The following is a 24,647-nucleotide window of genomic DNA, read 5'->3' as shown; positions in this document are numbered from 1 at the left end:
CTTGCAGATCCTAGGCAACAGGTTACCTGTCACAACCCTTAGGGAATTTCAGGTCAGCGGCTGCTGTTCTCTGAGACAAAAATCTGTCATTCTACACCATGATACCGCATTTGACTGCATCAAAGACACACTGGGAAAATAAGCACCATTACATTATTTACCGAACTAGTCAGATGGAACACAACCCCGTGGTTATTTATCATTGTATCTCTACATGAGGTTTTAGAAGTGATAGTTTAGATATTGTCTAGATTAATAATAATAATGATTAGGATTTCCTCAGAATAATTGCTGGAAGGCTACTGTAATTTCTTACTAATTTTCATCATATTTCAGTTAACCAACTCAAATGCTTTCAAAGTCCATTTACAATGAGTTATGTTAATCAGAATGATATTAAAGACTGAGACAATATTTCCAGTAATAAATGGTACATTACAAAACTTTATTAATGAAAATTCTGTTCTTTCTAGAATAATTAAGACCACCAGAGAACTTAGGCTACTATCTTCTTATTCTTTGCTGTTGCATGTTGCTTTAACCCTTGCATAATTTTACCTGCTCTATAAATTTACTAGGTCTTCTGCATGATATTGAGTACATATGGGCATGTGAACTTTAGCCAAATCCTCTATGTTTATCACCATTTTACAAATTTTAAGGCCAAGATAATAGTGTCATTGACATTGACTTTCTTGCTTCCTCTGTCTCCTATCATCACATTACAAATTATATGGCCTTGAAAGGTAAAGGATGACAACTACAGAGGAAAGATTTTGGTAATGTCCATCAGAACTTTATACACAGTAATTTATCAGATGTGCAGTACTTGTATGTCTTGTTCTTCAAAGAAAGTTTCTAGAGCAGTGTGATTCATTACAACAGAATTTCAAAATTTAGGAAAACTTTTATTTTTTTATGCATACCTATACAGACTGGTGGGTTGGGCTGCCAGAAGTACCGATTTTCTACCTGAATGCAGGTTATTCGCTCTTCTCCTTGCAGTTCATAACCAGGATCACACTGAAAAATGACAGTGTCTCCAGGTTCTCTTCCATCTCCATTTCTAGTTCCATTCATGGGCACACCAGGATCACGACAGGCAGTAGCTACTGAACCTAGCAGAGAAAGGAAAGAATATATATATAAATACGTATTTTTTTTTTTTACAGTCAGGTTTTCAATCCAGATTCGCCCCATTAGATTTTACTAATCCAAAGTTTTCCTACTCACTTCTAAAATATTCTTAATTTTTGCCATCTGCTTTAATTATTGAAAGTGTCTAATTTCTCATATAATATTTATTATTATTGTTGTTATTATTATTATTATTGGATAAAATTATGTTGAACAATATATAAAAAGGAAAGTAGGAGATTTCCTAGTACTCTGGATATGCAGAACTTCTAATTTAGAGGAATATTGGATATGAATAATAAAAGAACAGATGAAGAACCTCAGGTTGTCCAATAAGCTATGCTTGCACATATCTTCAGTTTTTCACAATTCTATAGTTCTTAAACATGCATGTTGTATAACATTTAGCCATGAATTTGGAACTTAATTTCACTGATGATTCATATCTATACCCTTGCACATGACACATCTACCATGCTAGGTTTTTGTAAAAATGTTAAACAAATCAGCTATACAAAACATACACATGGACTTAGTCTGACAGAATATACAGTAATACATAATGCACAAGTACGTTATTACTAAGACTGCACACAAATTCACAATCACTACAGAAGTAGTATGAGACATTTATATACATTTTCCCTAAATTTAACATATTATGATCAACATATTATTTAATATATTATGCAACAAAATATGCAAGCTTATGTGAAAGGTAAGCACATCAATGTTTATTTAAGTAATTACTATTTCCTACTTACATTATAGAACTGCAATATGTTACATGTATTACAAATAAATAATAAATGTTAGAGTTGCCTGTGGAACTAGTCCCACTGAGCTCAGGAGTCTGTGTAACATAAACACAAAGTGGCAGTACTAAGATTTAATTCAGATTCCCTTTTCCTGGGGTGTTAATACAAGCAGACATCAATGTATTAATCTGAAATGTGTATGGTTTATGTATTTACTATATTTTTCAGAAGAAATCTTGCTGTAAATAGTTTTGGTTTTTTTTTCCCTAAAAACAAAACAAAACACCCAGGTATATGGTAATCCAAGGCACACTTAATAAAAAATAAAATAAAAGAGTAAGCTCTATAAACTTCTGATGCTTTTTATGGGCTTGTTTTTTCCAAGTAAAAAGTGCTTAATACAGGGTAAATAACCACACATACACACACACACACACACACACACACATCAACTATGACGAAGAAGACAGGGAAATTTTTCCACCTTATTCCTCAAAGATTAAATAAATATTTCTTCAAAGTATTAACTACTGTGCAGTAAATGAAAGATAATGATTTATATATATGTAATTATGCAAGGTTTTGCAATTTTTTAAAATTTCTGCCACAGAAACAGTGATCAGGACTCCTGTTTATGTCTTTAAATAAGCTGCTGGTTTTCAAGTTAGAAAAAATATTATTAAAATATGGAATTACTGAATTTCACTGCACTATACTAGCAGATTGCAAAAGTTGTATGCAAGAGAATAAGATACTGGAGCTACATCATATAGGAGTGAAATTTCATCAAATATGAAAAGGTTCATTACATTAATAAAGCTCAAGTCTCAAAAAGAAATCCCTAAGGTAAACGTAGACTGAAGCAAGTAGTAAAACCAGTCATATATTAATCTGCATTTCTCCCTGCTGAGAACACAGAACACTGTATCTTTGGTTAGTGTTGCACAGTCAGAGTGGTCCATTTTGGAGAGAAACTGTGTTTTGACCACTTAACTACTACCTGTCTCAAATGTTTCCATAATAAAGAATAACACTCCTTTGCCTTATTTAATATATGTTTAAATAAATTATAGAAGAATGGGGGCTGATACACAGAATTCGTAATCAGTCTTGAAGTGCTCAAGGGATAAACTTGCTGCTATAAAACTTATTAGCTGTACATCATAGCGTCCTTATTAAATTGTATCATCTGCAAAAGAATTTTATGTGGCTAAAAATAAGTTTAAGTGACACCCAGATCTACTTGGAATTCCTGATACTCTCTGTTTGGGTTTTTTAACCACTTAGTAATAATTATCCAAATTAACTTTGTAATATGAGATATGTATGCCAAACTGAAAACCTTTTCCTTATTTGTCATATATAGTCGTCTTCATGCATTCTTATATGTTTGTTCAACATGCTTCTTGATCTTTTGGCTCTGTAGCCAAATCGGTTAGGTGGAGTATAAAATGGAGGGAAAACAGTCTCGTCTTCTGGGCTCAAAGAGGGCTCATGACCCAAAACCCAGGTGGCATCTTTCCCTCAGGGGTAGATGCTGACTTCAATATTATTCAATACCTTCAATAAAGATGGGGAAAATGAGACCAACTAAACTCTTGGCAAGTTTACAGTCAGAGGAGGATCAGTTGATATGCCCTAGTACAGTGATTCTATTTAGGGAGATCTCAGTAGTCTCAAGGAACAGCCTGAAAGAAAATTCATGAAGTTCAAAAAGGGAAATGCAAATTCCACATCTGGGACAAATCAATCCCATGAAACTATTTGTGGGAAAGCAGCTTTGCAGAAAAGGAACAGAGAAGGCAAAAGCTTTTCTTGCAAGTGTGTAGCAAAAGTACAAACAAAGCATTCCAAACTCCAAACTAGAAAACTCCAAATGCAAAAAAAAAAAAAAAAAAAAAAAAAAAAAAATTTCCAACAAACTAGCCCACTATGTGGGTGGTCAAACATGAGAGTAATTTTTTCCAGAGGGGCTGTGTTATCTCCAGCTTTGGAGATACTCAAAGCCCTAAGCAGCCTGATCTCTTGTACTCATTTTGACCAGAGAGCCAGGCCAGAGGACTGCAGAGGTCCCTGGCAACCTAAACTATTCTAGGACTGGTTTTTAACTTTGTAAATTCATATTAAATACACACAAACTTCATTTAAAAATGAAAAGTCTACTTTAAGATTAATTTTTGCATTACAGTGCTGGAATGCAAAAGATAGGTTGTCTGCTCCCACAGTGGAAGTAAATAAACTGCTATTAGCTTTGGATTTTAGACTTTAAAGTACTCAATTTCTAAAAGTCTAATTCTCATTTTTCAGAGATTGTCTGACAATTTTCAAGGCTCTATTAAAAGTATCAATTCTAATTGAAGCATTTATGAAATACTCTGACAGAAAGGTGAGCTAGTATTTTAGAAGCAACTGTGAGTGTCACATAGAAATTCTCAATAACCTCATAAAAAAATAGATTAATGTATTCCCAATGAATAAAATGTAAGAAAGCGAAAAAACTCAGCAGACCACTAAGAGCACTAGGATTACAGAAATGACATATTTACTTTTACTTTCTCATAAATAATCATTGTGTTTTGATTTGTCTAAAATCTGTTGGAAATTTTGCTTTTATGTTCTCCATAAAACTGATATTTTAAGGAGGTATTCTAAGAAAGAGAGAAAAAAACCCTCCATAATGTTGTTGATATATGATACGTGATTATTCATTCATATAGTTTTTTGATATTATCTTCAATAATATAATCAGAATCACAATACAGCAATGATTTCCTAGTGCAAATACACTGTAGAGCTACACAGCTACTAACTTAGAATCGTATACGTCCCACAGTCTTTGGGAATGTGGGTAAAAATATATAAAAAACTTAGATATGTATGCATACCAGACAAGTCAAAAATAGATGAGGTTTTAACACATCTCTTACTCTGATTTTTTAATTTATATCTACATAAAAATCTCAGACCTTTCATTGCTGTTGCTGAGAGCAAGAACTCCCATCAATTTTGTACCTCTCACCTTCGTTTCAAAATATATGCATACCTCTACAGAGCATGTCAATAAATGTACCTAACAGATGCAGACACAAAATTTCAACTAAAATTTCATTTTAAATTGTCTTTTTAAATGGTGTTAGAGGTTTATATGTATAAATTGTGGTAGAGATTTATATATATACTTATTTATTTGTTTATTTTTCTTACTTGTTCCCATATTTTGTTGTGTTGTGGAAATAACTGAGCATTAGAGTATTCCTAGAGAAGACCATTTTCATTTTTTTTTTTTTCCTTCTAGTTAATTTTAAAAAGAACACACTAGGAGAAGATATTCAAACACAATTCCATACTTATAGTGAGATTAAAGTGTAAATAAATTATTCTTTTACAGTGTTTCTGAAAATCATATATATTTCTTTGCAAGTATGTATCTGAATTCAACTTGCTTAATCAGGAGTGGGATTGATTTAACTTAATTTTGGCTATATGAAAGCTAGCTGTCTTATTAATAGGCTTGTTTCCCAGATGCCCTTCACAGTCACTATCGCAAGGGAAAAACATCTACTTCTGTCTTAGGCAGTTAACATTCTCATGTGATGGAATGGAAGGAAAAGTCACCCTGATACATCAATCATTTTCCATTGCAAGAAAAATCCTGTATCAATAATTATTAGACACGTAATTTCTATCTTAATAATAAATTTATAATAATAATAAATTTTATTTTTACTCAATTGGCATCATATACTGCCTCAAAAATGAGAGGTTTTTTTTTTTGTTAAATCAAATTATCAGAATAAGAATCTTCAAATACAGAAATATTGGGGTGGAAGGTCAAAAAATAGCAATATGAGAAGGAAACTGGAAAAGGAAGATCTCATTACTGTATAAAATTACAGAATCCATGCATTTTTTGAGCACTAAAATGTATTAGCCATAGAATCAAATAAAATTTCTTAATCATGTTTTTCTGTAATGTTTCTCTACTCGTTACTTTTTTTTTTCATGTGCCTCACTCTAAGCCCATCATTACTACTGTTGAAAACTCTTTGTTTGTTTATTTGATTTGAGAGAGGTTCTCCATGATAATTGTCTTGATAATGTATGTTCTCTATTCTCTGTTTGCCTCTTTATTCTGTTTATTTTTGATTTTTTTTTTTTCATTGTCTTCCTTTAGCCTATATTTGTCTCCTTTTGAAGTATCTATACTTTTTGACTTATGAAGTGTATATTCCAGTGCTAGAACTGTTTGGTTTGTGGTTTTTTTTTGTATTTTTTTTTTTTTTTCCTGTTACATATTCAGAGACCTCAATCACTACCTTCATCATTCATCATGAAAATTTGAGGAGTAAGCAAAAACCTCAGGAATGAAAAAGTCCCTTATATCTTTGCTATCATAATTGTAATACAGTCTTGAGACCTTTCTGCAAAATAAATGGGGCTGGCTATCATAGTTCCCCATAAGTTCATGTATAGGCTACAAAGCTCTTTGTGATATTAAAATGAATAAAGTAATAAAATAAGATATTGGGTTTTACCTTATTACAATCATTGTAAACTGAGAGTTAAGAAAAGGCTTTTCTTACAGCCACATTGTCTTGAATAACAAGTGAGGTGTGATTTGTAACTGTAATGGATTAAATTGTTATAAACTACATTTTAGATGGTAAAAATATAAACTCCAAAAAGTGTCTGTTACCTAGTACATGCAGCCTGACAGATGCAAGACACATTTCTGAACTGTGTATGTGTAGCATAAACCTGTGTGCCATCATCTGAAAGGGTTTTTTTTTCCTTATTAAGATAGAGAAATGCAGAAACCTATTTTATTTTTTTCTCTGGGCAGTGTTAGCTTGGAATAACTACACTGCAATCAGTCAAAAGATTTGTGCCAGATTAAGAACTCAAAGAGACAGTTCTTGACCAAGAACTCCAGCTTCAAGATGGGGATGAATGAGACTCGGTGCTCAAACTGTTCAATAGGCGAGAGACAATAAGTGGGTAGAATAGACAGACAGAGATGGTATTTGTTTCTGTATCATCAGAGTGACAGAAAATGTTTCAACATTAGTATTTCATACTTCAGAGCCAAGTTCTTTTGTGAAATAAAACTCCAGATTGTGTTTTATTTTACTTTGGGGCATGGATTTAGAGCATGTTAATCGATTCCTTTTGGATTAAACTAAACTGGAAGACACACTGCTGAACTACACTAGAACAACTCTGAACTAAGAATATCTCTGAATATGAATAGTGAACCCAGTGTTTCAGTACCAGCTGTTTCATCCTACTTATCAGCTCCTCTTAGATGATGTTACTTACTAATACAGAAATAGTCAAAGGACCCATAAGTGAGACTTAATAACTCGGATATCCATACAAAGTATTCTCCGAAGTACACTTTGAATAAGAGATCATTAATTCTCCAGAAAATAAGTGCCAGTGCACAGGAGCAAGTAATTCTTACCCTGGAGAGTTAGATATCTTACCTCATTTCTGCTATGTGACTTGAAATGGGGCAGAATCTGGTTCTGGAGTTTCATGATAGTCAAGTTATGTAAAATATTCCATCCTCCCCCAAAACTTGTTTGGATTTGTCACAAGATCACTCATATGAATAGATTCATATGCTTTGAGCACTTAAGATAAGAGGAGGAAACATCTTAAACTATCCCTTGACTAGCTATACATGACTATACAAATGCTACCGCTGAGCTGCAAAAGCCATTAAACCAGCATTCAGTCATACCCAGAAAGAGTTGAAGCACAGATTTGTCCACAAATTTCCCTGATGTTGGGTATAAAAACATTTGGATATATCTTTTTAATAATAAGGCACCAAAATGCATCTAACCAATAAATAATTAAATTATTGTGAACTGATCATTCCTGCCTCAAAAACAGTAAATTACTGACAGCATTCAAAATTTTCTGATAGTTCAAAAGCCCAGGCAATTTGATACGTGACTGTAATGCCCTAAGATGACAGTTTCATTTTCATGCAGGAAAGATGATACTTTAAAACATGACATTAAAAGTACAAGGCAGTAAGAGACTCCATTAATTCTGGGGTCAATCTAAGAGATTTCTTGGGATTTCTTGCTGATAAAAGTAATTTCTAATTTTAGTTTTCTAAAATGTGCCAAGTCAACAGTAAAGAGCCTGAATCCCAACCCTGAGAGAAAATTACTTGTTCATTTTGATTAATTTGTGCATGTTTTCCAGAGAGAGGGGGGAAAAAAAATTAAAAAAAATAATAAAAAAAAAAATTGTATTTATTTGAGAATTGGTGGAAAACAAACAAACAAAAAACTCTCCAACATTTTTTTTTTCCTTTGTTCTTCTTCTTTTTCTTTTTTCTTTCCCAGAGCACAAAATTAGAGTAGAAGCTCTAAGCCTTCTAAATTTCAAGCTTTTCATAGCACAAATGTAAAAACAGATCGTTCTTAACCGATTTAAATCCAACATGTTCTTCTATCATTTTAAATAAAGGCTTTCTATAATTGCTGGTCTTTCAAAATTGTGTCATCCTGAACCAGTTCTGACACCCTGCACTTTCAAAATTCAAGCTATCCCAAATTCCATATAATACCTTTACCCACATGGACACTGCAGCCTCCCTGCATCTCTACTACTATCTGTTTGAGAATTAGATCAGCCTAGTATTTGCTGTCTGAAATTCAACCTTCTATAAAACTTTTCCACAAAAAAGAAAGAATAAAACAGCCTCATTGTTTTTATTCAGTCTTCTACCAACAGAAGCACTGCTGAGGTAATTTTTTTTGCTTATTTTTAACTTTTGCTTCTGCTGTAGATCTAACAGAGATTTAGGACAATAGCCATTATAATTCTTAAGTAAATCCTAACCGTAGACTCAATTTGTTGATTTTGCATGACTTCATAGATTCTATATAAGTTTTTCAGTTATTGTTTGAATATTAAAATCTGAAAATATTAATAATAAAGCATCAAATCAGAATTTTATTTAGCACAACATATCCTTTCAATAAAAAAATTAAAATTTTGCACAATTCGGCTTTTCTAGGTGGTCTAGGCAAGCTCCCTGTTTACCTAATTCTTAGCTACATCATCTTGGCACTTAACTTTGGGTTTCATTCCTCTCAGATTCCCCAACAGTAAATAAGTTAGGAGATGCAAGATAGATCAGGTTTATTTTGTGTGGGAGAGAACAAACAAACAAACAACTCCAAAATACGGAAATTAGTGAAGATCATGGATAAAGAGACTAAACTGAACTGGCCCCAATACTGAGCCCTATGGAGTACCACTCATGATCAGCCACCAACTGGATTTGGCTTCGTTCACCGCAACTCTTTGGCCCAGCATTCCAGTCAGTTCTTTATCTATCAAAGAGAACAACCATCCAGGTCGTAAGCTGTCAGTTTCTCTAGGGGAATGCTGTGGGATGTCAAAAGCTTTACTGAAGTCTAAGTACACAACATCCACAGCCTTTCTCTCATCTACTAGGTGGGTTAGCTTGTCATAGAAGGAGATCAGGTTGGTCAAACAGGACCTGCCTCTCATAAACTCATGTTGATTGGGCCTGATCACTTTTTTTTCTTGTATGTGCCGTGTGATGTCACTCAGGATGATGTGCTCCATGACCTTCCCTGGCACAGAGGTTGGACTGACAGGCCTGTAATTCCCCGTATCCTCCTTCCAGCCCTTCTTGTAGATGGGCATCATGTCTGCCAACTTCCAGTCAACTGGGACCTCCCCAGTTAGCCAAGATTGCTGATAGATAATGGAATGTGGATTAGTGATCACCTCCACCAGCTCCTTCAGCACGCTTGGATGTATCCCATCTAGCCCCATAGACTTCTGAATATCTATTATCCCTTAAGCATTTGCTCATAGCTTTGGCACTGAATTTGAAACCCAGCCCCAAACAAATTAATTGACATATGGTTTCAGATAATTGCTGGAAGTCAGCAGAAAATGGATACTGTGACAATAGGTAACCATGCTGGCAATGCATTCCAGATGGGGATAAGTGTTTTGAAAAATCTTAGTTTTATTTAGATTGCATGTTTTCAGGTTTGTTTTTTGAACTATAGAGGATTTTAAGCTTTTTATACCAGATTGTCCTGGTTTTGTTAAAAATAAGTTTCTCTTTCAGTGAATTTTGCCTGTCAGCAAAATACTGAGAATACAGAGAATACTGCAAAACCAGCTCCATAGTACCATCCTACATTTAAAATGTATTGTAAGAAGATATTGCAATGAGGCATGATAAACTTCATGTCCATTTAAAGAAGCAAAATGTTACCTTTATATGGTTTCATAAAAAAAAAAAAAAATCCTATAAAACTCAAATGATGAATTTGCTAGTCACACTACAGTTTACCTGTAGTTCTATGTGAGAATGAAAAGAAAAACAAAACAAACTGTTGAATACTAATGTAGCATATGAATGCAGCAGCTAATTTTCAGGATGAAATCTCCACAGGAAAAGTGGTTTGGGAGATGCTTCTTTGTACATAGAAGACAAAAAATTAGCAAGCCCTGGTCTCGTGCACTTTTGCTTACTTATCAGTAGTACCGGAAATGTAAGGAAGGGAAAGCTTCATTGAGCTTCTACTCCTTATTCAATCAAGGCACATATTTTTGGTCCCAAAGAAGCCTAAAGAGGTAAATTCTATTATTAAACATAGGCTCATATTTAACAATTAGGCTTCCTTATCCTCTCATTCTCTCATTTGCTTCTGTGACTAAAATCACAGAGTTACATGTGCGGATACAGACCACATATTTCCTTTCTATGGATATCATAGCTGTTAGGAAGAGAATCGTTACACAAAATAGTGTAACCCATATACATTTGATTATATTTTTTACTGACTAATACATAATGTAAAATAAAATACACACTATTAATTTAATTTTTAAATTATCTTAGCTAGAATAATTTATTTTTTTTTTAATTTTTTTACAAATATACTATAATAGAAATGTTTTATTACCTTGTGCATAGTCAAATTTAAAGAATTTAATGAAAGAGACTGGATTAACCAAAGAGAAAAAAGAAAAATAGGAACTTAAAGATAACCTTTAATGAAATGTAAAACTAGTTTCATTTATGACATTTTGATTCCACGTTTTTGTATTTCCAAGTTAATTTTGTTTTATAGATATGAACAAAGATCTGTAATGGATTTTACTTGCAAGCAGAGTGACCCATCAGAGTTACAAATTTATCCTGAGAAACCTGAAGTACAGTGTTTGATTTTGTACTATTTTAGCAGAAGACATACCCACAGATTCTTTTTTCAGGTTTGAAGAATAAATTTCACACAGAAAAAAAATTAAATACAAACTTAAAACTGTAATCTGAGACACATGACTTTCCCAATTTGGAATGAAATCAGCTTGAGCTCTTTGAAATGCCATGTCACAAGTCAGGCAAAGTCTATTTTAAACCCTACATCTGTAAATTTAGGGCAAGTGAGTAGGCTTTGTGTTAGTTTAAGTCACAAGAGTTTGGCCAAACTATGTTGTGTGAGATTTAAGTCAAGGAAGGTTAAACTTCAATATAATTAAAATAAGTTATTGTTATGGTGACATGACCAAGAAAGCTATTTATTTTTTTTCATTTCCCAAGTACTTATAAATTAATCTGTTTGGTTTTTTTTCAATACTTCCTTTCTGCTTTCAGCTATCCATCCTGTAACTACAGGTCTCTCTAACTAGAAGCCATTGCCAAGGCATTTTACATGGAAGCATTAACTCAGAGTAACTGCCCGCATAAAATACACATATCCTATGTAATATTCAACTAAGAGATAATAGCTACTGAGAAATTAATATCACTTACAAAACTGTGATAGGAATGACATTTATGCCACTGAAAGACCCATAAACGGTTATTTCTATTCCTAGTCTCTGCTACTTAGAAGAAAAACAACAGCTGATAGAAGAAAACAATTTTATTCAATGGCTTATTTCTTTTTAGCCTCTTGATGCCAAAACCAAATAAAACCAACCAAGAACAACAACAAACCAAACCAAACAAACATCCCCCAAACAAAGATAAAAACAAACAAAAACCCCACAAACAAACAAACAAACAAACAAAAAATCAAAGAAAACACATACTGACACCACTCCCAGCGAAAACAAAACTAAAACACTGGTCTAAATTTAAAAGCATAAAAAATTATTTCATAGTTATTTCTGACTGGAAAATGTTAATCCTGAAATCTCTAAATCCAAAGGACTCCTCTCAAAGTTTCTTTTTAAAAATATACTAAGAGTATATTTTCTTTGAAAAGTTAAGCTGAAAAGGTAGGTACCTAACACAAGATTTCTATAAATTTTCTGTAGTCTACAGAGACAAGTAGCTCCAAGGGGTTATTCACACAGACTTAAAATGAGGAGGGACAGCTGTTTTTTGACAGTAGAGTAAATCCAAGCATTTTAAGGCATACCCTGTTATATAAGAAATTGCTGTCACATGATATAAAATACTGCTAAATCATCTACTTATGAAAAACATTCCAGATACTCAAAAAATGTTTACAGTTAGTTCTGCAGTGGCTGCCTCATAATGCTCTAAAATGCTCTATATTGTGTGCTGTTTAATTAGTCAGAAATGTGACTGCACACTTAGGTCTGAGCAGAATGCAGTCTGTAATCCTGAGTGACTCAGTAATGCAGCTATTAAAGATGAAATAATGGCCTACAAGAGATTAATACAGATCCTTCCTTTCTGCATAAATGATAAATGACACCTGACCTGTTAAAACTCATAGAGAGGCAACTTCCCTGTAATACCAGATTCAAAGACTCTTTAAATCAGTGGGAATAATCTCATCAACTTCAGTATGATTTGATCTGATATTACACACTTCACACTTATTAAAGGGACTAAAAAGATTAGTTTAAGCACACACAATTATTATCACCCCTTTTTTTTTTTTTTTCCATTTTAAGGTTCTTATTCTACTTTTTTCAGTGCCCTTACTCTGTCTTTTACTCTCTCATCTACTACTTTCAGCTTGGTGACATGAAGCAATGTCAGTGAAAGAAAATGTTTCATTATGCTTACTTAATACTTCTGTCCGACCCTGAGTTACATAGCTTGTTCCTCTGGCAAATACACACTTGTTCCCTTCTCTTCCTCCTTTACTTTTCTTGATGGTCTGATTTTCTATTTTCTGCAAAATTTCCTGATCAAATGAAGTTACTGCTGATTTCACTGGTGTTTTTCCAGTATGTATTGGGCTCTTCATGATTTGTCTCTGACAGTTTATAGAAAATATGCTTTAATATGTACTTCCTGTTTGCATATTGCTTTTGGCCTGTCATCAACCTTTCACTCTTCTCCTAATTTAAGGCAATAACGCTGGCACCTGTTCTGTAGCAACACTATTCAATCTGCTAATTCCATTTATGCATGTTCCAGAATCCTCATATTGCAATTCTATTGTTGAATCCCTCGAGGTTCTTATTTTTCTTTTACATGTATATACAAAGTTTTCTAAATATTCTGCCTTTTTACACATTTTTTTTTGCACTTTCTTTTTCAGAGTTTGTGGGTTGTGCTTCCTTCACTGTCATCTCAATGGAGACTGCAGAAACTGAGAAATTTTAAAGTTTATATTAAGAGGTTTCATAGTCACAGTTTGCAGACATCCAACAAGAAAATTATATACTACACATCAAAGAAAATACTACACCAAAAGTCTGCTCTGCCTAGTGATGAGAAGTGAAGTCATGAGGAGTGGAATTTATTTTTTTACATTAAATGTATAAAACAAGTTGTACATTCACTAGTCCTAGATACATGATGTTCATGGAAAAACAGAAACATGAGCCAGCTGAGCTCTCTTATTGCATCCCAAATCCATCACTTTCTCTTCTCCCTCTCAGAATAATGCACACTTGTACTAACTTAGAAAGTTTATCCTTGTCAACCATAGAAATATCTGTAGTATTCCTTAGTAGTTCAGCATAAAATAAATAAGTTCCTTATGGAAAATGATTATGAATGTTAAAATCATGGAAACAGTTCTACTATTTCAGATAACAAAATCTCTCTTCTTTTTTTTTTCTTTTTCCCTCTTAAAAAAAAAAAAGCAAGCAAACAGAAAGAAACAAATAAATCAATTGAGACAATGGGCAAGAAAATCTCATATTGACTCCCCACTCCTTCATATCCCCTAAATTTTACAAAATTTTTAATAACTTCAATGCCTTGAAAGAGATTGTGTTGGGCAGTCCTATATAGAGACAGTTCTAATAGTACCAGCTGTAATACATAATATTAATTAAATAACAATTTTCTTTCTACTATTTATATAGCATATCAGCTTCTCCAGGCTTTTTCTCCTCCCTTCCTCCTTTGATTTGCTAACAGCTGCTATCTTACCTGTAATTTATGTCACCAGATACAAATTTTTTCTCTGTATATATTGAGTGATTTATAAAGAAGTCAAATTCAAATTATATCACATTATCAATGGCAAACATTTTCACTGATCAAATAAATGACAGATGCAGAATTATGTATGAATCATTGATAAAATCAGATAAAAAACTGTAAGGAACTGATAAAGATTACCCACTTTGTAGAAACAGATTTCCAATTTAAAGATTAAGGAAATAACATTAAAAAAAATAAAGCATTCAAGGTCTTAAAAAAGTCTGAACATAAAATACCCGCTGTCATTGAATAGCATTCCTCTTGAGGTAAAAGGGCCAACAATCCTTTTAAATACTCATACCGAATTTCATTAAATGGCAAGAGGAAAGTAAAAGCATATACCTCCCCTGAGTGAGCTTTCTGTTTTTTAATTACACTGTAGCTAAAGTGCACAGACACCATCTGTTTCCCTCAGAAAACATTATCTACTCAAAGTATATGAAAGCTTGAAACAAACTTGCACACAATTATCTTTCTCTTTTCTTCATCTCCTCAAAGACATTTCTTTCCTGGTTAGTAAAATAATATGTCCATACAGCAACTGTGTAATTCAGATTTTATACCTATTTATACACAACTTTAAAAATCTTAGTTTAGTGGAAAACAGACAAAAAAAACAATATCACCTCTGTGGTTCTAATAAGGAATATATACCCAAACTATGCAACTTAAAGTATTTGAGAAGGATCACTGTGATTTTGTGAACTGGGACTGAAAAGTAAGAGAAATGCTGAGGCAGTAACACTTCATGGATCCTTTAAACTATCATTATTAGATCCCAACAGAAGGCATGGCAAATTAAATAAAATACCTCTCTTTTCAGATTAAATTCTAAAACCTCTTTTCAGGTAAAGCAACTGCAAGCACATCACTAACTGCTTTATGTCTTCAGTCCCTTGTCCCATCCATTTTTCCTTGAACTCCATTCTTAGTCTGCATCAATCTCTTTTTCCATTTACCCTAAATAACTACCTGAAGAAGTTCAGAGCATAACACTGTCCTCACTCCCTTTTGACCTCAGCATTATATAACATGTCTGATGTTGGAAAGCACATTTGTGAGGCTCTCACAAACAGGCTTTGAAAGGGGGTAGAATGGTCAAAATATGTTAGAGGTAAGGAATTAAAAGCTCCATTCATGGCTTCAAAAAACAGCAGATGGAGCAGAGGTACCCTTTCACTACAAATTAAATAGCTTGCACTTCATCCTCTCATTCACACACTTAATTCTTCCTTCAGACTGCTGTGTGTGCACATGTGTATTTGTCAGGCACATAGGAACAATGAGGGTAGGGGCTCATACAACTACTAAGCACAGGAAGCACAACAAGGTAGCTAAAGTTATCATTAAGAGTCTTTGTCAATCTATGTTAGAAATACTGCTAGTGCTAAACAAAATTATGATACTAGATTACATCTTGCTAATATTGAAAAAATATATATTTCACTGACAGAAAAAAAAAAAAAAAAAAGAAGTCAAAATGGACCTCACTCATTATTTCTTCTGTTTCAGCACTAAAAATGTCTAAAGGGATTTAATAACAGTTAACTAACTGTTTAGATTTGTCACCATGCTGCCTGTAATAAGATGAAATAGCACTAGAAGGCAAAAAGGAGAAGGACACTGCTGTTCCTGCAGTGCTATTTCCCATTTCATCCTATACAAGCACAGCAGGAATGAAAATTGCACAGATGTCTCTGAAAGCAGAAACTCTTATTGATTAGAAAAGGAGAGAGCCTTTATCATGCTTACATCACCTCCTTCATGAAAAACCTTACTCATAACTATGAGCATTCTAGCACTGCCCCAGTTGCCCTTGAAACAAAGCCAAATTAGCAAAGGACTTTTCTTTTTTTTTAAGATGAAATGGTATATTTACAACAAACTTATAAGTCTGGGACAACCCTTTCCCTAACAAAGTCAGAAATTTTGTCACCAATTTTAATTTTTCCCAGTAAAATTATCTGTGAGTAAACATTAAAATTGAATTAAATTAAATTAATCAACTTACTTGAAAACTGTATGGCAAATCCAGATTTGCTGATATAAAAATCTGTGTCAAATTGGATAGTTACTATGTTGAGTGTACTGTGAATGCCTTCAGGAACAAGTGATCCACTAATTTCTTTGAGTAACATCTCATTCTCAGGTGGACCATCCCAAACTCGTAGAATGTCATGGGATGCCTCAGTATCAAAAGCGAGGAACTGGAGGCTGTAAGAATAACATGTTTCTATTGTTAGCTTTCATATCAGTCAATAATCTTTAGCAACTAAATCTAAATCAAACAAGCAAATAAACTTTTATTTCCAAGGGTAATTTTCCATAATATTTCACACCTTTATGTTTGGATGCATAAACTTTCAATACAGAAATGTATTTGAAATTTAAAAAAAATCTTGCAACTGTTTGTTTTTTGTTTGTTTTTTTTTTTTAATTCATCTACCATGAAATAGATATATTGCTTTAAGCAAAAATAATCTGTAAGTATTCACACGGTCTCTTCAGAAAATAGTTTTGGTTTTCTTAGGATGATATTATGCATCACATTCACATCAAAACAAAATAAATAAACTGTAAACTAGTCTAATTAGTGATACAGTGTGAATAAATGTCTAACTAAAAAGAACTACCAAAATGTAAGTTGTGTTTTTTTTTTTTTCTTAAAAATAAAAAGTACATTCTTCCATAAATGGTTCTGCTAACTCCAGCATTTTTACTTTGTACATATTTGATCTTGTAACTTTGGCATTAAAATATCATTCATGTTAGACATTTTCTAAGTATATTTCCAGTTAATAATTCTAGTTTGTATTTATGACTGCATATATCCATATAAAAATCGTTTTAAAATTCATTGGTGTTTCACAAAGTTCTAACAATTTCTAAAGGTTGATAATCATCAAATAATGTTTTTTGAAAAACAGACAGTTTCAACACAAACCTACATACTCAGTCTTAAAATGTCGAAATTACTGAGCCTGAACTGCATCCTAAATCCCTTTTGTTCTCCACTGTACAGATAGGATTTGGTTATAACACAATAAAAAAAAAAAAAAAAATTATACTTGTAAGGTTTTTTCCAGTACCTGACAATATTTCCTGGGTCTACTTCAATCACCCACATGCAACGGAGATTGTTGTCATAGGGAAAAGGGTAGCCAGGAGATAAGATTCTTCCTGATGATTCTCCTTTAAAACGGCCTCCACATTCAGCTAATAAAATAAAACATTACATAACATGTTACTTCTAATCTATTACAGATGGTCTTCCAGCTACTCATCTGATCAAACAGTTTATACAGCTAATCTCTTGCTGAATAAGGAACACAACTAAATTGACCGTGTTCTGAGATTGTAAGAGAACAGATAAGGACTTGAAATGTCTTGAGAAATGAATCTATAAATGGGCTTTTATTTGAATGTTTTTGTATTTTCCTCTCACAATTTGGAAAAAAAAAAAAAAAACCTCATAAAAAATAGAAAGCATACCATTATATAACGAAAGGAACATGCATTGCTACTTAATAAATAAATACATAAATAAATAAACAAACAAAACAAACAAAAAAAAATCCCCAAGAACACCAAGTCTCCCTAAAGCAATAGAATTAAGAAAACTAAATAAATGAGTTCAAAATAACACATACATATGTATTTACCAACAGAGATAAAACATACTAAATAAAAGCAGGCTATTCATAGAGAAAATCAGCCTTTCAGCTGAGGGAAAACAAAAACAAAAACAAAAACAACCAAAAGTTGTAAAGCTCCTTACTCAAAACTTAACCTCACAGTGAAGTTATAGTATTTCTTAGAGGATAACAGATGGTAAATAGCTCTCTCTTAGATGGTCTCATCCAGTCATTAGGCAAAACCTAGAGTTTTTTTATAATCTTTTTACTTAATCTTTGAGAAAATCAGATTTCTTAAATATAGATCCCAGAGGCCTTTAAAGCCCTTCTTTTTTTCTTGCTTTCCTTCTTTTTGAAGTCCCTCCGGTGCTTTCTCTCTTGTGAAGTGCAAAGACAAAATAATGCTTTTATAAGATCTCTTGGTATTGTAGAAATGTAGTTTTATTTTGATTTAACATCACCTAAAATACTTAGCTGAGATATTTATTATACTATGATTTTTGAGTTCTGTGCTAAAATATATTTGAAATGCTACTCTTGATGGATTTTCTGACATAATAAAAGCACATTTGCAGACAGGTGGCCTTTCATATATTTTTTAAGCACTTTGCCAATCTGTTAATTCCTAAATAGTCTTAAAAAAATTCTTTTGTGAGTATTCAGCTCAGAGGATAGCATAGTCTATTATTTTTCCAGTAGAGTAAGTGTATATACATATAGAATACTGTAAAGAAAAAGAACTGATCACTGACAAACTGAATAAAATTTAAAATTAATCACATTTCATCCAGGACCACCGAATGATCATAAATTCATAATTTCTAATTTTCACAAAGGATAACCAATCTGCCTTTTTATTATGATTTTTGAAGATTCCTTGCCTCTCCCTGCTCCCTCTCTCTCCTCAGTGCCTTATTTCTGCCCTCCAGCATAGTTCAAGTTTCTCAGTTTTGCTGGCTGATGAATCAGCTGTGCAAGTGGTGACTTCTCTGAAAGCAGCATCATCTCAGGTTGAGGTCAGGAGTAAACGAGAAAAACTGTTTTTATCTTGCATCTCCAGATTTCTTACTTTGATGACAATCCCAATTAAGAATCTTAATTCTGCCTCCAAGTGTCAGTGCTATATATTCTTTTAAGGCTGTCAAGTTAAAGGAAATACATATTGCACTACATTTCTTCTGGCAAATTCTATGGATAGTATGTCATATTTTAACGTTTACTACATCTTTAAGATTTATGATTACTAGAACTATTCGAAAACAGTTTTACTATTGTCTCATCAATGTCACATTCTTTCATAAAATACTACTAAAACAAGAACAGTAGCATTTTTAAGCCAATTTCTGACAATAGCAGCAAATTAAAGTGTCTGTTGATTTACATTGCTCATAAATATCCAGAAAATCATTTTATTTGTACATTCCAAACTAAAGTATTTAATGCAAAGCATCACTGTTTTCACAGGTTCTTGGGGTTTCCCTGAACAATCCGTAGACCTTAAAAAAATCTCGTGGTGTGCTGAGAACAAGTTCTTGCAAGCATGAGACTTAAGTGCATACAGCTACCAGACTCACAAAAATAAGTACTCTGGAAACAAAGGACATCAAAGGACATCAGGGTTGCAAAAAACTTTTTTTTTTCTTTTTCTTCAATTTTCTTTCAAAGCAACGGATCTTAGTTTCAGTCTGACTATGACTAAGAGTAAGTATTGAAAGAAGGATTCCTATAAACCAGAAATGTTAGAACCGTTTTATTGCTGATTCGTCATCATTTCCTGCTATTTAATGCATTACTGAATTACTCTCAAAAACTGTTTCAATCATGGGTGAATAAGAGATGTTCAGACTCAGATTTTTGTTTGGGCATATTAAAGAGATGTCTAAAAGAGGTCTCAGTCCTGTAGAGAAACTGTTGTGATGCAATTTTGTAGTTTTCTTTGAGGAACATTTCTAAACTGAGCACATTTTTTTTTTTCTCACTGATGTTCTTGTGCATTTTTTAATTGCTCTTCTGTTTCCCTGTTCTCTTCTAGTCAACTTCCTCATGTTGTATCATTACTAAGACACCATTATTCTTTTACTTCATGCTTCTCAGGCCAAGAAGACAACAACTGATGTTGAAGACATTTTATGAGTCATACTACATCCATTTAGGAGTATTTTAAAGCATTTGTAGTGATGCTTCCTTAACACTAAAAACCAGAAATTGAAATAAACAAAATTAGTAGAAATTATTCCTAAATTAATTTACAATGACACTATCAATGTACTTTTGTCTGCTTAAGGAAGAGCAATATATACAAATACAAGATATACTGAACTGGATAGAGAAGTAACCTCCCTGTGAATAGCAGACTAATAGATATCTTTTGAATAACATTAATTTAAAACTCAGAAAGTTTATACTGCTGATTGGTTCACATTTTAAACAGATACAGAACATTTTGGAATAATTATAATGTAGTTTTCATAAAGGGTTCAGATGGCAGTGCAAAACCTAGGTACTTAATTTGTGTAATCTTTTTGAAAGATAGTGATTGGAGATGAACGGTTTACCAGTATGGAAACAAAAAAGAATATCAAACCTTGAATATATGCAGCATATAATCACTTCTGTCAGAGATCCTGGTTCAGCTCTGCATTTCAGTTTGTTGACATTTGTTGTTAGTATGTATCAGCTCTAATTGTGGCTCACTTCCCAGGCAGAAGGTGGCCAACCTGTATCTTTTGAGCTGTGTTCATCTATTTTGGAGAGGGACTGCTGAATAATTAAATCCAGGGACCTTCTTGCAAACACTCTCTCATATAGGGGACACAAGGTAACAGTGTTCAATTCCCGTTTTTGAGCTATTCCAGTAGACCTTCTAGATTTGAACTATGTGAGGTTTTGAATACTTGCTTAGAATATGAGAAGGCTGAATCTCCCACAGTTAGTGTAAACAGTTGTCCTGGTTTTGTTAAAAACAAGTTTCTCTTTTAGTGAATTTGCCTGTCAGCTAAAGCCTTCCTATTAGCTGCTTTCCTGAAAGCCAGATACATGTTTTGGTAGACATAACAATGGCATGAAAGGTTGCTGGACTGCTAAGGATGGACGTACATCTTGCGAGAGGGGCAACGAGAAAGAGGTGACAAGAAAATGACCAATGGAGTATAACATCCCATTCACTTGAATACTTCAAATAAAAGTGGGAGATCATGAGGATCTCATCCTTTTTCCTTATGGCTGACATTAGGAGAGGACCTTGCTAGTCGTCCCTGTGAACTGAGGCCTAGTGACAGACTGAATCCAGTTCTGCTTGGCTGCAGAGTCCAGTCCAGGACTTTGGGTGCCAGCTGTACAGCTGCTGGGATTTTCAAGATTGGTTTTGTATATTTTGTACTATTTTTCTCTATTTTTCTTAATAGCATTAGTAAAACATTCTTAATTTTTCCAAATCTCTTCTCTCAGTCCTTCTTTCCCTCCCGATCACCTGTCCTTAGTGGGAAGTGGGGAGAGGAAGGGGCTGAAGGGTGAAAGGTAGGAGAGATGGTGTTAACAATACATCTGCCATGGTTTTATTGTCACCCTGCAATCAAAACCTCGACAACAGTGCACAGTACGTAATCTAGATAAACAATAATAAAAGAAAATGAATGAATAACTTTAGACATTTACCCTGGCCTGTTTTAAAACTAAGCAAGAACATACTCATAGATATATCTGAGTGTTACTAAGCTGATACATCTTATGATTTTTAATGCTTATAATGGCACTGAAAATGTAATTTTTTATTCACATTTTTAGTTTCAACTTTCTGGCACTTTCATATTTTATCTGAACTTTTTGTTTCACTTCATATCATATTTTCTTTGTACACCTCCTGTTTGCTACATGCACATTCCAATGCTGTGCTTTCCCATAATTCTTTGGTTTCACATATCCTAAATGATGTAGAAATCAGTTAAGGCTTATCACAAATTTGAGATTTAAGCTTTTATTCTGTGATCACTACTCTAAGAGAGCTATTCAGTTCTTATTTGTTGCATAGTTTTCCTAAATGGGCTTTATGTCTTGATAAAGACATGCCAAAGTACATTGTTTTCTGTCAAACTTAAATCTAGGCACAGAGTGCCTTGTTTCCTCTCCTCACTCAATTCCAGTTTCCTGTAGATGAAAAGTAGATTAAAAAGAAAGAAAATTACTAGAATATTTAAGTCTTGGCTTCTTTTTGCTCTCCTGTGGAAGAAATCAAGTGTGCATGTACCTGCAAAACTTATAAAGTTATTTTAATATTTAATGAAGTGTATAATATTGTGCTATTCATCGCAGCAACATGACAGAAGCCACGTGACAAAAATATAATGTAACTCTACAACTCTTTCTACCTTTAATATTTTAATTTATTTCCTAATATTTACATGTAAATATACAAAAAGTTTTCTAGCTTAATATTATTTAGATACAATTAAAAAAAAAAAAAACAAAAAAACAACTAGTTTCACACCTCATAAAATGTATATTGTCCTGGCTTTCTGGTTAAACTTTTTATGTTGACTATTTACTGACTATAGCCATGTGGTAGGAATTTCAGTATTCACAAATGTTTAATAATTACTATCTTTTTTAAATCTAAAAAAGGCAACACCACTCACATAGACAGATCTGTAAATGTATGTGCAAATAGATATGTATACATACAAATCAGATTTTGCATAGAAATAAAAATCCTTACTTTTTTCCTTTCTTATATTCAGATAATACTTTATGTAAATAATAACAATGAAAAAGTGTCTAATACCAATACATGATGGCAGAGGATAGTCCCATGCCCTTCTTTCCCCAGTCATACACTTTAGAAGGCTACTTCCATGGAGTGTGTAACCTGGATTGCATCCATAAATTATAGTGCTCCCAGCAAAATGCCCTTGGTCACTGATCTTATATCCAAACTGTGGCACACCAGGGTCCTCACAATGTGAAAGCTCAAAACCTGTGGTAGGAATGAAAAGTAGTTACAAAATCAAACACAAAGATAGAGTTAAGATTTTCTGTTTTCCAATGGAAATCAAACATTTCAGACTTCATGCAACAACATACTTAAGATTTCTTGTCTGTTTTTAAAAAATCTAAATAGGATTACTCTCTATAACCCTCACTTAGAGGATGTAAACCGAACTGTCATAACATTGTTTTGTTAAATTAAAGACTTGAGAATGAAATTCATCACCATTATCAATCAGTTCTAAAATGATATGATAAATTATAAAATGGCAGTTAAAGTGACTGCCCATTTACTTTGATACAATCTAGTTTGTGAATAGACATTTAAAAGCTCATAAACAAAATTGCCCAGCAGATTTTTTTTTGTCATTACTGTGCAGAGTGACACCAACGGCACAAAAGCATCTATGGCACAAAAGAAATATTGTTATATTAATTCCTATCCTAATGCTTAGATGAGTAGTTTGCAAATTTAAAAACTGCATGCAAGAAGCAATGATAATGATGATACAGAGCATTCAAGCTAAAGAATTTGGACATTTTTGAGAATTAGATGTGAAGCAAGATGGAAACAAAATGACTTATGCATTATAAAGAAATAGGGAAGAATAGTAACATTTGTGGAAACATAAACTGTAATTTGGGAAAAAGGATTTCTGTTCCAAGTAAAGTTTCCTGTTATTAAGTGCGAAGCAGTTTGAAACCTCACTATGTTCAAAACTAAATGTATTTTATCAATATCATGTAGCTTAAACTCTGTAGGAAAAAAGGCACTGTATGTCATGCCAATATTCCTACAGGTAGGTGACATGGGAACAAATGAAGGATTTTTCATATCTGCATTTTTCAGTTAAGTAATTTACATAGTATTTGTCCATCTGGTCAGCAGTTTGTAACCTCTCATAAACTCTCCTTGGGTATTGAATGATTACTATTGAGTGACTGAAAAAATGTTCATTGTTTTATTTTAAAGACAAAATGCTTTGAGTTGGACAAGGAAAAACAAGTAGGTCAAATGCTGTATCTTCCCAGTTCTTCTTTTAGCTCATTTAATGTCTCACTGAAAATGGCTCACCTCCTGAAGAGCCCCAACAACCTTACAGCTGAATTTTTCTTATTCGTAGCCAAGCTATTGTTTCCCAGCACAGACTGAAATGCAGAAGCTCTAAAAGCAGCTGAGTCCCAAGCGAAAAACCTTTTTTTGATATTGTCAGTCTGGATACTTATTGACTAGTTAGAATTTCCTGTCTTCTAAGAAAATAATTGATCACACTATGTTAAAAGAAAAAAATGTACCTTGATCCCTGAGATGTCCTTATCTCTGGAGAGCTTGTTTACAGACACAACACCAAAGTAATATTTTTAACTGACCACTTGCATCTTGAGGGTGAACATGTAACTCCATTGCCTAAGCATAGGTACTAGCAGTGTTTTTGCTGCCCTAAGTGTATTTCATCTACAAAGTGCGGGCAGTTCTGGCAATAGGACCAAAACTGTATCCTTCTGAAGAAGCACCTTGTAACTAGAAGCACAGGGAAGGGGATCTAGAATGACAATAGTTGGTTATTTTAGGCAACTGAAAGAGCATGAATGCTCACAATGTGTCCCTGAAGACAGACTGTTTCGTTACAGCTCTTAGAGACTTTGTTTACTGCCTAAAAGCATGAGGGTAAGCCCATGCTACTTTTCAAGGTT

General features: G+C 33.3%; 1 protein-coding gene across 3 annotated transcripts in view; it reads right to left on the bottom strand.

Annotated features, from left to right (window-relative positions):
- The window catches only part of CSMD3 (CUB and Sushi multiple domains 3), a gene marked incomplete at its 5' end in the record, with an annotated part of 620,447 nt that overhangs the window by 176,858 nt on the left and 418,942 nt on the right, over positions 1-24,647 (bottom strand). For all 3 annotated transcript variants that reach the window (XM_080338547.1, XM_080338548.1, XM_080338549.1), the window contains 4 exons: positions 927-1,118; positions 16,349-16,551; positions 17,427-17,553; positions 22,750-22,941. In XM_080338547.1, the coding sequence (XP_080194673.1) occupies positions 927-1,118; positions 16,349-16,551; positions 17,427-17,553; positions 22,750-22,941 (714 nt within the window). The remainder of the gene's footprint in view (positions 1-926; positions 1,119-16,348; positions 16,552-17,426; positions 17,554-22,749; positions 22,942-24,647) is intronic.

Source organism: Nesoenas mayeri, assembly GCF_963082525.1.
Source record: "Nesoenas mayeri genome assembly, chromosome: 2".
NCBI lineage: Eukaryota > Metazoa > Chordata > Aves > Columbiformes > Columbidae > Nesoenas > Nesoenas mayeri.
This window is presented reverse-complemented; position numbering and strand designations above follow the sequence as displayed.